This window comes from Gadus macrocephalus, chromosome 22 (assembly GCF_031168955.1).
Source record: "Gadus macrocephalus chromosome 22, ASM3116895v1".
Classification (NCBI taxonomy): domain Eukaryota; kingdom Metazoa; phylum Chordata; class Actinopteri; order Gadiformes; family Gadidae; genus Gadus; species Gadus macrocephalus.
Window position 1 is genome coordinate 12,092,134 of NC_082403.1, and position 15,202 is coordinate 12,107,335.

At 42.8% G+C, this 15,202-nt stretch overlaps 2 protein-coding genes across 8 annotated transcripts; both read right to left on the reverse strand.

The window, feature by feature from the left end:
* Positions 1-1,549: 1,549 nt before the first annotated feature.
* snx10a (sorting nexin 10a) lies at positions 1,550-10,739 on the reverse strand. 6 transcript variants are annotated; one of them, XM_060044374.1, is made up of 10 exons: positions 10,573-10,739; positions 10,113-10,167; positions 9,844-10,023; positions 9,560-9,720; positions 8,922-8,975; positions 8,751-8,837; positions 8,514-8,614; positions 8,222-8,320; positions 1,999-2,208; positions 1,550-1,888 (listed from the first exon to the last, which is right to left on the reverse strand). In XM_060044374.1, exons 4-10 carry the CDS (start codon positions 9,677-9,679, stop codon positions 1,744-1,746), a joined length of 816 nt encoding a protein of 271 aa, XP_059900357.1. In that variant the 5' UTR covers positions 9,680-9,720; positions 9,844-10,023; positions 10,113-10,167; positions 10,573-10,739; the 3' UTR covers positions 1,550-1,743. The 6 variants fall into 6 exon arrangements, with proteins under 6 accessions (XP_059900357.1, XP_059900360.1, XP_059900359.1 ...); XM_060044377.1 differs by lacking the exon at positions 10,573-10,739 and having other exon boundaries at positions 9,844-10,114; XM_060044376.1 differs by lacking the exons at positions 10,113-10,167; positions 10,573-10,739 and having other exon boundaries at positions 9,560-9,649; positions 9,844-10,105.
* Positions 10,740-12,381: 1,642 nt separating this feature from the next.
* cbx3a (chromobox homolog 3a (HP1 gamma homolog, Drosophila)) lies at positions 12,382-15,039 on the reverse strand. Of its 2 annotated transcripts, none has more exons than XM_060044380.1 (5): positions 14,880-15,039; positions 14,086-14,231; positions 13,773-13,929; positions 13,593-13,687; positions 12,382-12,752 (listed from the first exon to the last, which is right to left on the reverse strand). In XM_060044380.1, the coding sequence occupies exons 2-5, from the start codon at positions 14,223-14,225 to the stop codon at positions 12,629-12,631; spliced, it is 516 nt and encodes a 171-aa protein (XP_059900363.1). In that variant the 5' UTR covers positions 14,226-14,231; positions 14,880-15,039; the 3' UTR covers positions 12,382-12,628. The 2 variants fall into 2 exon arrangements, with proteins under 2 accessions (XP_059900363.1, XP_059900364.1); XM_060044381.1 differs by having other exon boundaries at positions 14,861-15,017.
* Between the last annotated feature and the right edge of the window lie 163 nt (positions 15,040-15,202).

Sequence of the window (15,202 nt, forward strand, 5' to 3'; positions counted from 1 at the left end):
TGAACCAATGTGACAGAAAATTAACAATTAAAAAATATCACACGAGCCCAGCGCAGGCGAAACGAAGTCCGTTCACAACTCACTGGACACCCTAATTGCTTTGAAATACGACTGGGTCCGGGGGCTTTGTTTGGTGTTTTGGAGGTATGGAGCGCATCGATGCACACTGGAAATTGAGTTATAAATTACTGAGCAGAAATAGACGTCTCCCGTAAATACTCAATATCCCATGCAAGATTCTCTCGCCTATAAAGAGGCAGATGCTTTTCAATATAGGCCTACACATGCACGTGCCAACAATTACTTTGCAAGTTAAAGGAACAATGTGGGTCTTGTTTCGTGTCTGTTGCAAATGTGTCTTAAAAATATTGAATGGCACAGTACAGCTGGCATGCGATCCAAAACCCTTGGCCTGGAGTTTAACATGTGCCTCTGTCCGTGTGTGTGCATGCCCCTGTTCAGTAGTGCGTTATCATAGTGTACTTTGATAAGGTCAACCTGAACAGCAACTGGAGACCGAGTGCATCACACCAAAAAACAATAAGTAAAAAAAAAAATGACGGGTGATGAAAGCAGTAGACTCCTGCACAGTATTCCCTCACATGTGTGCAATCATGCCAGTATTTATATGCATCAGTGTGGTTCAGTGGTTCTATTCATCTTGGCTGTATAGATGTTTTTTCGTGGGCGGTGTCGACAACTTCGACAGCCTGAGCACAGGGGGAAGCTGCACCATGCAGGTGAGAAGAAAAAAAGAGGATGGTTTCAGTACTGGCAAGCTGAATGCTTGCAGGTGAAATCTATAGCCTGTGTAGACTGGAAAACGGGCGTCTTGGTCGGGAAAGACTCGATGTGATTAATTTATAGCGCAGAACAGAATTAAGCCTTGGTGCAATTAATATGCATTTATATGGCCAGATAAGGGCTGGCATTCTTACAATCCCCAGCTCAGCCAAGTTTATCATTACATTGAGATTTGTGAAATGTACCATCCTAACTCGAATCTTACATTGATGCAATTATTAAGGAATGGAGACAATCTCTTAACCTAGGAATTTTTTTCCCATGCAGGGATGGACTAAAAAATGCAATGAATACCAGTTACTTAATGAATGATTAAACACGATGAAGAATGCCAAGTGAGCCAACAATGAAATCACTGGATGAGCAAAAAGGCTCCCAATTCACAGAATCCTTCCACTCCAAATGGGATGATATATAATCCTTCAGGTTTTGAGATAAATACATTTAGCATTGATCAAACAGTGTTCCACTTTCCTTCTCATCTCCTGAGGTCTACACTCCCTCTACTGGGCTGAGAAAACGGTACACGAGGTTTCAGAAATTCATGGTGGTGGTTCAAAGAAGTCGTTTTCTGTTTAGAGAGGCATTTATTCATCCATTAAAAAAAAAATGTATTTTTCAAATACATATTCTAAAAAACTGCCATTCTAAACACATTTCCCTTGCTAGACTCTAACACAACAGTTAAGATGACATGCATACAGAGATTACACATCAATCTCCCCCCCCCCCCCAAAAAAGTACCAAAAATATTTTACAGGGACAAAGTACTGGTCTAATTCCTTTAGACAGAACGTTACAAGACCCAGTCGGCAACTACGCTGACTGCATTGAAACAAACGCACTGTTAAGAACAAAAGTAGGGGAAGAGACTGAAATAGATAACAATTGGTTGGGGGGGGAAACAATTAGTTCAAACACCAAATCAGCGAGTAAAACTTAAGAATGCGTGCTTTTTTCTTCCGAGGGCGAACGAGAGAGGGTGCAGAACAACTCATGGTCTCCGCAGGAAGACTCCAGGCAGGAGAGACCGACGCATCTCGAGTGGACGTCGCCACTTAATCCCAAGCCTGATGAGGCACTGCTGTAAGAGGAGCCATCGGGTGTCAGAGCATTGATCATCTTCAGAACACAAACCATCAGCCCACGCGCCGTCACGCGGACACGTCAAACCACCCCCCCATGATGGCCTACCTTTCACAGTCTGAGTCGCAGTACCCCTTGCCCGTGGAGTCCAGGGGAAAGCTGGAGGAGATGAGGCAGCCGCTGGAGCGCTGGATGGCCTCGGCCACAGAGTAGCGCGTCTCGCCCCGGGCACACCTCTCGATCCTGGGGACGCTGAGCTCCGACTGGAGGAAGAGGTGGAGGTGGCTGTCGGACAGCAGCAGGGGCGTCTCCAGCACACTGTGCAACAAACAGAATGGGGGCTTGAGTTGGGCCGACAAAAAACAGAAAAAATAAATAAATAAATACAGCCCTCTGGTGTGGTCAATCAGGAACTTTTGATAGGTCAAGTACTCAAATAGTTTTATTTCCAGTACCATTTTCTGCAACTGATGACTCTTTTCCGACTACGTTGAGGACTTATTGAGCCTTTATGCGGATGAGGCAATGGAGGGAATTTGGATCCGCGACCCACAATGAAAGGCGTATCTGAAAACCTCCTTCACGTAAAGGAGGATGAACATTACAGGAAACTATACCGGGAGAAGGTTAAAGATCTAGGTGTCTATTACTGATTTAAAAAGGGATATATTCACACCTTTTCAAAATACCATGAATTTATATATATATTAAATTAAGGCTGCATGCAGCATTTATTGGGGGCCAAACCCAATACAGACCAGCCTTGGCTTGGGTCTGGTGAGGTACAAACTTTCATGACCATATGTAAAGTTATGCTTCTTTAAAGTTTTCAATCCATCACCTCCTACAGTGCTATTTGGATGAACTTAAACCAGGTTAGCAAAAGTACACCAAGTTTAATGACGAATGCCCCAAGTAAAGCACGCCTATAGGCACTTAGGTGATTGGGCTTATTTGGCTGCCCGACGGCTATGTTGTTTGAGGGTGATGGGTTCCTTATAAAATGTGTTCAGCATGAGACAAATGTCTACAAAGTTGGTTAAACCGGATAAAGTTCAGAGCAATTAATTATTTAAGGGGACATTATGAAAACAACACTTTTCCAGGGATTTGGGTTGTCGTTTTGGTGATCTGGTGCTCCCACACCAATAAAAACTTTGAAAAGTCTGGAGATGATTTTTTGAGTGAGATATGCATTTCTGAAAGTACCCCGCCTACAGTTACCAAACGAGCGAGTCAGTTTCGGCGCCCCCTCCTACGTAGAAAGGGGGCACAGTTGAATATAACCTTCCACTTCCCTCCAATCAGAGCATAGCTAAGATTTTGTGGACCAGCAGACGAGCAGCTCCGGCGGGGGGAACTCGGCGGAAACTCAGCACCGGGAGTACAATCCCTTTCTCTGCCGGACTGCCGTCCATGTCGCGGTTCATGGACTTCATTGAGTCAAGGCCAAAGTTCCTTTCCCCCCCCCCAATTCTTCTCAACCATGGCCGAGATATCCCTCATTACGAGTTTTTACTTATCGTGAAAGTGCCAGACACGTCAGACGCAGTCTTTACGATTCATAATATCATCCGAGTCGCACATAGCTTTTGCCTGTGATATTAGATATATTACATAATATTATTATATAAATATCCATACATAATATTATATCGATAATGAGCTCCAGGAGTGCACAAACGGCAACAATTCCTTCTCCATGCTGTGGTTCAGCCTGACAACTCATTGGTCAATGGGCAGCAGCTCATTTGCATTAAAGCTACAGACACCAGAAACTGCGCATTCTGAAGGGACTGAAACAGAGGGGAATAGCGGTAGGCAAGATTTTTTTTTTTCCTACAAGATATTTCCAGCAACCAGCTTCATAAACATGTTTTCTGGAACTCAAATACTATGGCCCAATCCCAAAGTGAGCTCTGGGGACTAAGGACTCACGGACTGAGTTGATCTCAGGTGATAAATTTGTGAGTGCGGCTCAGACAGGTATATATGGGATTGGGACAGCACATGTTACCTTGACAACGTTTAATGACAAAGATGTTGCCGACACTTGCCTGTTTGGGAATTCTCACTGAGACGTTTTTTTTGTAGATGCAATGAAAACAACGGCTACATCAATTTATTGATATTAGAAAATATAAAAAAATAATTCTTCAGTATAAAGGATGTATAGAATAATTTAGGTGATTATTGGCCTATACATACTAATCATAAGTCAGAACGGGCTACATTTGGCTGAATTATAAAAGGTATAAGTAGTAATATGAAGAGCCGTTAGGGAGCCAAAAGAGCCGGCTCCTGTTGGTGAGCTGATCCAAATGATCCGGCTCACTGAAGAACAAAAAAAAGGCAGAAATTCCCATCTGGTCGCGCATCGACAGTAGCGTTGTCTCGTTTAACTTCCTAATTTCCCTATGGTGTCCGTGTAAACTTCACAACGCTTTGAACTGTGGGTAATTCCCTTAGGTAAATTATGAACTGATGCGGACTCACGGAAAGGGCTCGGTAAGTGTGGACTCAAACTCTCACGCCCTTTGGAATTCGACATTGGGACAGCCCTAAAGCCTAAATAATTTTGCGAGAACGCGCATCAAAGTCTGTGAGTCCGGACATTTGGATTGGGCCTATGCTTACTTGTTGGGAAAACACCGTAATACGTCTCCTTTAAGTTCCTCAAACATTTGACTCCATCAATTTAATTTGACCATTATGGGAGCGGTCAACCGACTTAAGGGCTGATTCTGGTTCCACGCTGACGCAACGACCAAGCAGACGCTTCGACGCAGTCGTGAACCTTATGCCCCCTGCGTGGGGTTGTGAGCGGACCAGTCACAGCCCTTGCTGCTGCGTCGCCTCGACGGAAGGTTACTATTTTTGGGAGGCGCACGTCAGGTCCTCGCGGTGGACGCAAGGAGGATCCGTAAACCCCCTTGAGTTCCGTGAACGTGGGAACATAGTCAGCCCTTTAGTCCTACTTAAGCTGTTAAAACCTTTAGAATCTTCGACCACCAGGTTGCCCTCACTCAAATCAAACATACCGTCTAGTAACCGTTCATTTTATTCACATGTCACGCCCATTTGGATGCCACGCCCTGGTTGAATTTTGTTGATTTGAATAGTTTCCTGAATCTCTTTTGTGTTTGACTCTAAATCATAGCAGTCCCATCTTGAAGTCGATATAAGCATTCATGTCTTAACGTGTTTTTAAGCACACCCTTTTATTAAAGGTCCCATGACATGAAAATCTCAATTTATGAGGTTTTCTAACATAAATATGAGTTCCCCTAGCCTGCCTATGGTCCCCCAGTGGCTAAAACTTGCGTTTGGTGCAAAACGAGCACTAGCTGTTCTGCTCGCCTTTGAAAAAACGGAGGCTCAAGCGCGCTGATTTGGAAATCTGTGCACATGACGTCATGAGGAATCTCAGCTCCTCCCCTTACTCTGCCTGGCCCGCCCAGAGACGTTGGCCCGCCAATGAGACTCGACCGTGCGAGCGCCACATGTTTGTGTGTGAATACACACACTGTAACGCAAGTGTTTCTTGTCGGTTCTTTGACGTGTCTTGTATTTCCACAACGAGACTGTCGTGGGGGTTATCTAAGCCATGGTTGAGAAGGAATTGGGGGAAAGGAACTTTGGTTTGACTCGCTGAAGTACATGAACTGCGACATGCCGCCGGTTGCCGCGAGGCACCATCGCCCGGCAGCGGGCAGCCGGCCGCAGGCAGCGCGCGGTTCAGTCGACTTCAGGTTGATGTGAAAGTGGAAGAACCAGAGACGTCGCAGAACCCGACAAAGTCGTTTGTGATTCATAATATCGTCTGGAGGCGCACACAATATGTTATATGATATAGATATCTATGTATTATATGATATTATTTAGATATAGAGCTCCAGGACTGTAACGCAAGTGACTCGAGACACGAGACTCGTATTGGGGGTTATCTCAGCCAAGGTTGAGAATGAATTGGGGGGAAGGAATTTTGGCTTCGACTCCCTCAAGAACATGAACCACGACAAGGAGGAGAAAGGGATCTTTGCCGGGCAGCGCTTATGCACCTCCGCCTCCGGCGGTGGTCCCTCAGCGGGGCTCAAGCGGGAGACATTCGCCGCCAACAATCCCTTTCTCCTCCATGTCGTGGTTCATGTTCTTGAGGGAGTCAAAGCCAAAGTTCCTTCCCCCCCAATTCATTCTCAACCTTGGCTGAGATAACCCCCAATACGAGTCTCGTGTCTCGACTCACTTGCGTTACAGTCCTGGAGCTCTATATCTAAATAATATCATATACATAGATATCTATATCATATAACATATTGTGTGCGCCTCCAGACGATATTATGAATCACAAACGACTTTTTCGGGTTCTGCGACGTCTCTGGTTCTTCCACTTTCACATCAACCTGAAGTCGACTGAACCGCGCGCTGCCTGCTGCCCGCTGCCGGGCGATGGTGCCTCGCGGCAACCGGCGGCATGTCGCAGTTCATGTACTTCAGCAATTCAAATCAAAGTTCCTTTCCCCCCAATTCCTTCTCAACCATGGCTCAGATAACCCCCACGACAGTCTCGTTGTGGAAATACAAGACACGTCAAAGAACCGACAAGAAACACTTGCGTTACAGTGTGTGTATTCACATTGATGTGGACGTTGAAGAACCAGGAACGTCGGAGAACCAAACGCGGTCGTTTGAGATTCATAATATCGGCTCACACAGCTTTTGGCCGTGATAATATATATTATATGATATGATATAGATATCTGTGCGGCTCGACATTGCGATACATCCACTGTAAACAGAGCGCATGGTGGCTGCAAGTTGCTCAGGGCCACACCCCCACCCTCCTCCTTGACACGCCCACCGAAACAGCGCATTTGGGGGAAGCTCAATGTGCGACTGGCTCGGAGTGGCTGTAACTCTGCACCAGTGTTGTTTTTGGCAGGCATTTTAGATTTAGTTTTAGTCTTAGTCTTTTTGACGAAATGCTTCTTAGTTTTAGTCCCATTTTAGTCATTTCTATCTTTGAAAGTTTTAGTCTAGTTTTAGTCTGACGAAAACTCAAAAGGTTTTAGTCTAGTTTTAGTCCGACGAAAACTCGTCGGACTGTCGCACTCGGCACACTCGTGTGTGCCGTGTGCGTGCAGGCGCAGCTGCGCGCGAGCGAGGCTTTTAGTGTGTGATGGGGGCGTGACTGTTAGGACAAGCAGCTGGCTCCATTTCTCCATTTCTTTTCCGCATATTATAGTTGGCGGGAAAAAAGCATGTTTTGAAACTTTTGTTCGTCCACTCACTAACAATTTAGTCTCGTCTAGTTCTCGTCTGACGAAAATGTCTACATTTTTCGTCACATTTTAGTCTTTATATGGCTTTGGTGACGTTCGTCTTAGTCTCATTTTCGTCATGGAAAAAAGGGGTCTGACGACGTCATTTTCGTTTTCGTCTTGCCTGACGAAAACAACACTGCTCTGCACCACGGCTGAATTTAGGGAACGTCTTTGAATACTGTGTTAGTTGCCCACTAATACCTATATTAAAGAATACATAAAATAGCATGTCATGGGACCTTTAAGTCAATGGCTCCTGGGGGCTATATTTGATCGTTTAAAGACTTTCCTTCTGATAAGATGGAAGGTGTTGGTCCATAGAAGCCATGTGCCAAAGCTTTTGATCCAACCAATAAAAAAAGAAAACTAGGATATTTATTAACTAAATCCAAACTGGAGGGAAAGTTCCATCATGAGGAAACACACGTCACACAAGTTTCATGACTGTAGGTCCCCTGGGTCAGGCGATACGCAATTGTGGAAAGTTTCATAAAAGCAACAGTGCAGTTTTGGCTGATTAGGCATTTCTGGCAGAATAATTATTCTAACAAATAGTACAATAGGGTCATTCAACCTTTCTGGGGCTCACCAAAATATCAAACCAAAAGATTTGTTTTATGAATGCCGGGCACTTCATGGGATCAAGCCCCAGCCAGTGTGGTGGTCTACAATTGAATGTTGTTTTAAATAGAATGTGGTCGGTTAATATTGCCTTGCTTTAACAAATCTTTGATTTATCTGACAAATGCCATTTTTTAAATACTTGATCAATGTAATACTTTCTACACCAATTTGATATTTACATGAAGACTTTGCCCAACCCAATGTCCCACCGACCTCCCTGGTCCATCTATCCACATCACTATACATCTCCAGTTGAACACCTCTGCAATAGGGTGAAACAAACACTTTGCTTGGGCACCTAATAAATGTTGCAGGGATTTACCTCCCTGATGGATTACAGTAATTTGTGACCCCATGTAAAAGGTGGACTGGGGTGAACTTACATTTCCAAGAACTCCTGAAGGCCCTTCATCCTCTGGGTGACTTGCTCCTTGTTGGTCATGCTGAAGAAGGGATTCCACGGGGGAAGCTTGGGCAACTCTCTGCTCAACACAACACAAGCATTAGCAGAGATCCTCCATTTTTGGAAAACAAACTTTGACCTTCAATTATTTCCATTTGGGTTCACAACTCAACACCTCCATTAGTTAATATCCATCAAACGACCAAAGAGGACACGACAGCGATACATTGGTAATGCTTGGAATGGTAGCATGAAAAGGTGATAAAACGTACATGATCAGAGCATTCTGCTGCAGACAGTGGCGCAGCCACACAAACTCACTGTACCGCCTCCTGACACAAGAAGCCTTCTTCCTAAAACACATGCTATTGGTCTGGAGACAGATAGAAACTTGAGTCAATAAAGCAAATACGAGTCAACAGGTAAAGACAAATGAACGCTCAAACCAGTTGACTATAGCTTTCAACTTTGTCATTTTGTAATCGTTTTAATGCCTGAGCCACACTCACGTGTAGACATATCTCATAGTCTGTGTGCGTGTGCCAGAAGTCATCACGATGGAACCTGGGATCCCCAACACCAACGTTTATGAATTCCTACAAAATAAGCAATCGTTAAATACTTTTATTGCATTTGGAAACAATGCTAAAATGTTGCATATGTTCAAAACTGTCACTTACCGTTTTAATGAGACTGTCCAATGCATTGTCCATAATGGGAAGAGATACCTGCAACTACATTGTTCGAGATGTTGACATCAAAACGGCTACGAGAGACTTAGATTCAGGCCTGATTCACAATGTTTTGAGTTAATCAAGAACCACTCAGCAAAGACAGACAAATACACATTAGCATACACCATGATGTAGATTGTGAAATCAGTTTAAAGCCCCATCCTTTCACATAAGCAAACCGCAATAGACAAAGTAGAAAATTTGTGTTTGTGATGTGGGCAAGTTTGTGATGTGGGCAAAATATGCACGTTCAGACAGATTGTGAGGACCATGTCCCATAGCATGATCAGAGAAAAAGAGCCACGCATACTGACAACATGCCGTGCAGCTGGGCAACAGAAGGAAAACAAACCCTTAACCCCATCGCTTCTCTACTCAGCAAAACATCACATGAGCCAGTCAATTACGTAGACAAGATGGCTAAAACAGATTAAGACCGACATTAGTGGAATTTGTGTAAAGGGACCTTGGACCGATTAGCATCATAGCAAACAAAGACAAATAGGCCTAGTATTTAAAATCGCAATATAAATGTACATAAGTACATAATATCTAGTCGCCCGCTGACCCCATTCAAATGTTACCCGTTTGCAGACGATAATGCAACCCGCAGTTTGAAACGCAGCAGGTGGACCGCAGCTCTCGCCAGTCGAAATAGTTTCCCTGTGGAGAACCTGCTCACAATGTAGACGTCGGCTGGTCATTGGTCGAACTAAGGCCCACAGTTACCTCAGAACGAAGCAGTCTGGGAATAATCGCTTAAGTGTTGGCATCGATAATGTGGGACAACCCAAACAAGGCTGGACATAACAGCCTTCAAGTAAAATATTGTGCATGCCAATAACAGTTTTAAAGTATGAACGCTCACCTTACTTCGGTCCAGTGATGTATGAGATAAGTTAGACTCAGAGCACACAGGGATGAGGCCCAAACCTCAACTGAACATTTGATGAAGCTCAAAACCCTCAGAGTTCTGCTGTTCAGAGGCACATCGGTTAAAATGCACGTGCTTGGCACAACCGCCCAAACTCAACTCACGTCCCCTTGCCTACAAAAACAACATGCATGTATGCATTTAGAACTTATGCAGCTATATTGCAACGCCAAAGGAACTGGGTATTTTTTTTGCATGCACACCTGTTGATGTGATTGCTTGCGAATGCTAAATCGTATCAGCTGGAAAGAGGAGGAGCTGTTGAAGAAATTAAGAAAGTCTTAATTATAGCCTTAGGAATTTTGATATAATAGAATATAAAATAGAACGATAATGAAAGGAACGTAATAATAAAAAAACGTGTTTAACACTGAAGGTATTCTCAATTGTAGTTGACATACAATTGTAGACTCCGTTGCTTTGTATCTTTTATTTAAAAAACAACTATTTTATAGGTTAGTAATTTTGTATTACAAAATTCCTGTAATATGGCCCTCTGGAATTCTTAATTTTTTATTTGCATATCATAGGCTACTTTGACCTAATAGGGCGCGACAACAATTGACATAAAGCACAGGAGTTGAGCGTTCGCGAAGTCAGGTCTAGCATTACAAACATTCGAGTTACACAATGAATTAAGGAATCTCGTTACACAAGCCATACCAGTTTCTTCGGGGATCCGAAGTTATTCCAAAAGAAAGTTATTCCAAGTGCTGAAATCGCTTGAATTGAACCCTGATATGTTTCCACCAATGTTCTCAGCAATCCACGAGTGTAAGGTCTGCTTATTTACATACAGTGGACCAGGTCATGGGCTCTTTCTGTGCATTTCCCAATTTCTCTCTTTAACTGGGAAGATAATCCTCAATGTTGTTGGAGAGACAGCCCCTTTTCAACCCACAGCACCACCCCCGTCCCTCATAATGCAGGCTACATTTCGAGAAGCACATACACACACATTTTAGATGCTTTTTTTTTCATTCATAACTTTCCATTTGAATTCTTAATGCACAGAAATGTACAGACATACAGGCGCTTTACATGTTGCTCCGTCATCTCACCTACAAGGCTGCCGATGGTTGCTGCGGTTGGGCAACACCTATCCAGCTGTATACATCTGCCCTTGGGTAAACCTACAAGTGGCAGCCCCTTAACAACTAGCCCATCTGAATGTTCCAGACCGTCGGATCAGAGAGTTATGATTTTACAACATTAGGTTGTGGATGCATGTCGTTAGAGGCTGGTACATCAGCTCTGCGTTAAATACATGATCCATGCACAGGTCATATGGAGTTTGATCTCCAGACTCCCTTGATCTCTTGAGAAACAAGGTTCATAATATGATCATGCCTGACACTCACTCTCTGAATGCACAATACAGTGTCAGGAATAGGTGCCTGGACACCAGGTAGAGGTTGAACCATGGTGGCAGTAACTGAATTCTCGATTTTATGAAAGAACTGCTGCAGTTCTGTCATTTAGGTCAGGCCAATATAAAAAAATATAAAAAATGCAGCACGTGAGTTCAGTTTCCCAGACAGACACATTTAATAAAGTACAAGTTGTCTTTTAAAATTCTGAAAGTAAATCACCGTCGCTATCCTTCTTGGTAAGGTCCACAGGATAATACCTATGGTCCTTGTATGTCTTCAAACTGATCCATTTCCAAATAATAAATTGTTGAATGTATGCTTTTTATATCTAAAGGCCCTTTCTCTCACCAGAAATTGCTCGAAGAGATAACTATTTGATAGTGCAGCCTTTTAAGAATTGTTTGAACACTCCTACCGGTAATATTGAATAGGCCCTAGGAAGGCTTAACACAAATTGTAACCAAATTCTTCTAGATGGTTGTAATGTACAGATGTTAAAACTAATTTAATGTGTCACTTAATTATTCCAAGCATCAATATGACAAAATATTTTATAATAGAAATAACCGGAACCCGCCGTTATAATAGTAAATAGCTGGTAACAGTTCTGGTTAGCTTTGTTACGCACATCTTCAAATTATGCAGCTCTTTCTTTCCTTATTCCCCATATGATTTACAATTCAGGACAACTACAACCCATCAAGTTAGCAATCTACATTGTCTGCATATAAACAGTCAGGACTTTCCCTGGCAACACCAATCTCCAAGTTACCATAGAAATATCTAGAGAACCCCGAGATCAGGCCGAAGTCCATCAGTAATGCCCACCATGGGAAGTCCTCCCAGAAGTCGTGATAACCATTCCAGCTGGCAACATCGCTCGCTTCCAATTGTGCTTCAGAATTAGAATTTCTGAGACTACTCGTTTAGAAGATCAGCAAGCCATTCAGAACATTTTACAGTTAGTGATCATGTGGAGCACGTTAAACACAGCGAGAATCTTTTCCATATTTTGTACTGTGATCACTTTATAGAAAGCACAATCATTTTAGTCTGTCTGCTTATCATTTAGATACCATAACACAAAAATCTACAGAAGTGGGTAGCAAAAAAAATAAGTTTTATTGGACAATTTAAGGATGTTACACGGAGAGAATACAAAAATGCATTTTTTCAAAGGCGCAACTGGATTATGCAGCATCAATGTTTCCAACATCTTAAAAATATGTACAAAAGTAGTTGCCCTATTTACAACCACACTAACGTTAAACCAGAAGAACAACAATACAAGGTAGCCTAAAAACACAGCTTTAAGGAGAAACACAAAGGATCAGAAAGCAGAACATCTATGCCTCGTCCTCGGGACAGGAATGCCAAGTCAGCCTCTCCTCATAGAAGGAGATGACCACCTGGGGACAGCGAGAGTTTGCTTCACGGGCTGGAACTAAATCTGCTTCGTCCGAGTCCTTCCTGTAGAACAAATAAACCAAATATATATAAAAAACGATTTACTTGATCGTTACAAACTGTCTCAAGTTCTAATTCTTCTGTTCTCCTGATCAGCCCAAGTGCAGATAGCCAGCGAAGAAGGATTTGATACAACCTGTTAAGCATTTACAGAGGGTTTATCCTGCATATGAAAAGTTGTCCCAGGACATGCAAATTATCATTACAAGTATACTATTATTTCAATAAATATATAGCCACATTTGCACTCAGTTTGCCCATCTCTATTACAATCAAAAATAGAAGTTATCGTTATAATTATATTGTTACACAAAAGTTATACCTTTGCACACCAATATTTTGCTTGCCAAACATCTGCCTTGCTTCCCAAGGCAGGCGTCTTGCAAGCAAAATATGCAAGCACTCTTGACAATGTCCACATTTCCATAAGTAATTTGCAAATTATAACAAACGGTTCGTTTAGTTGAGACAAAAACATTTCAGTGCACAAAGGTTGAACTGATTCGGACTACAGCCTTAAGGTGAGCGTAACCATGCTTTTCACACAGGTAACACGTCAAACCTCTACTAGAAAGGGCTTCAGAAAACATATCTTTTTTGACCCACGTTGACAGCCAACCCCCTGAAAAGCGCTGTCCAAAACGTGACCAAGGAACCCATTCAATAACTGCTACATGACGATGATTGCCACGGCCTACAATTCCCATTTGATACGTTCCAGCTGTTAACACAATAACGCTACGTTTTTTGTTGCCCGTGTTACATAATCCCACTGTGGCAATACAATCCTTTGTGCTATTTGTAACAAGTAAAAAAAAAAAAGAGATATAAACCATGATTTACCATTTCATCAAGAACATGAGCTCTCCACTGCTGTCTGTAGCGCCGATGATCCTCTCTGGGTCCAGGTTTCTGGCAAATCCACGGGGCTTATCACTCTTTAAGACAAAAGTGCAATGAGTCACTATTTCAAAAAATTAGATACAAGTGTTCTTATTGATGATAATATGCAAACCAACTTACCACATCCTTCTTTTTGGCTTCTGGCTCGGATTCATCTGTAGAGCTCTTCCTCTTGACAGTTGCAGGCTTCTCTTTTATGCTCTTATGTGCCTCCAAAAATGCTGAAATGAGCTCTGGGCAATCCAGATTCTCCTCTGGCTCCCAGGTATTATCAGCTCTTAAGTAATGATGGGCAGGGAAAAAACATAAGTTTATAAATAAAATTGCACAGGCAGAACCTAAAAATCCCATTGGACATCAATACAGGGAACAACATCAACAAAGGCTGCGCTGGCATGAATTCTAAAACGCTGGCATGAATTCTAAAACTTACTCTGTAAACCCTTTCCACTTTAGGAAGAATTCCACTTTTCCATTTACAAGACGTTGGTCGAGTACTTTCTCCACCACGAACTCCTCCGGTTCCTCCGCTACATCCTTTTTAGCGGACTTGGTGTTTTGCTTCTTGCCCATGTTTTGCTGTTAAAGAAAAGACATCAGCATGGTACAAAGGCATGCACCCAGGTAACGCTATCCAACATTGTATTCATAAACACACTGGCTAACGGAAAATACTGCGTGCTCTGGAGATACCTAACGTTGGCTTATGCACGTTTTTTGAATTAACTGCAAAAACATCAGTCATTAGAATTGCAATTTCGAAGCATGCATTTATGCTACAGGCACCAGTTTACAAAATGAACGGTTAAAAGGCCAATAGTAATGTCCTTATGTCCATTGTTACACAAATAAATCTGAAAGTGGTGGGCCATTGTTGCGTTTGCCAGCGTTAGCAAGGCCAGGCTTGCAAGCTAGCTAGCCAAACAGTAGGGCCGCATGCTAACTCATCCGGCCTTTAAAAACAGACCCACGTTACATCCTTGGTGGATGCAAGATATTAGTGATTTCTAACGATATGAAACACAGATCAACTATTGAGGAAATTGAGCAAACATGGCGACAACACGCATCTACAATGAATAAATACCCGCGTATAAGATATTTACACACTACGGCCATTATGCAGAGATATTAAAGACTAAATGGTATCGGATTAATATACAATGGTGTGACGAGCAGACAATAATAATATCGGTAGACACTTTTACCGTGATATAAACTGCTTACAACAGGGTCTTGGTTTTTGGTTACCCGGCCTGCCACTTTGACTGAAAATTCCGCTCACTCTTCAATGCGAGAGTACTAACGCGCGCTCAAACCAAGTTCTTTTATACTTGCTACGGGTGCCGAAGAGGTACCGGAACCCGCCGTTACAGTCGATGGCCGAGGTGGGATTTAGAGTTAATATATCCCCGAAATGCAATGCTTACTACTGCAGAGTTAGAAGGTACTCTATGTAACCGACGATTTACAAAACACACAACAACTAAGTGGCAAAAAAAGAGATAAAAAGGTTACTGTAGAGCAGATATGCGGTCACGCGTTTCCTG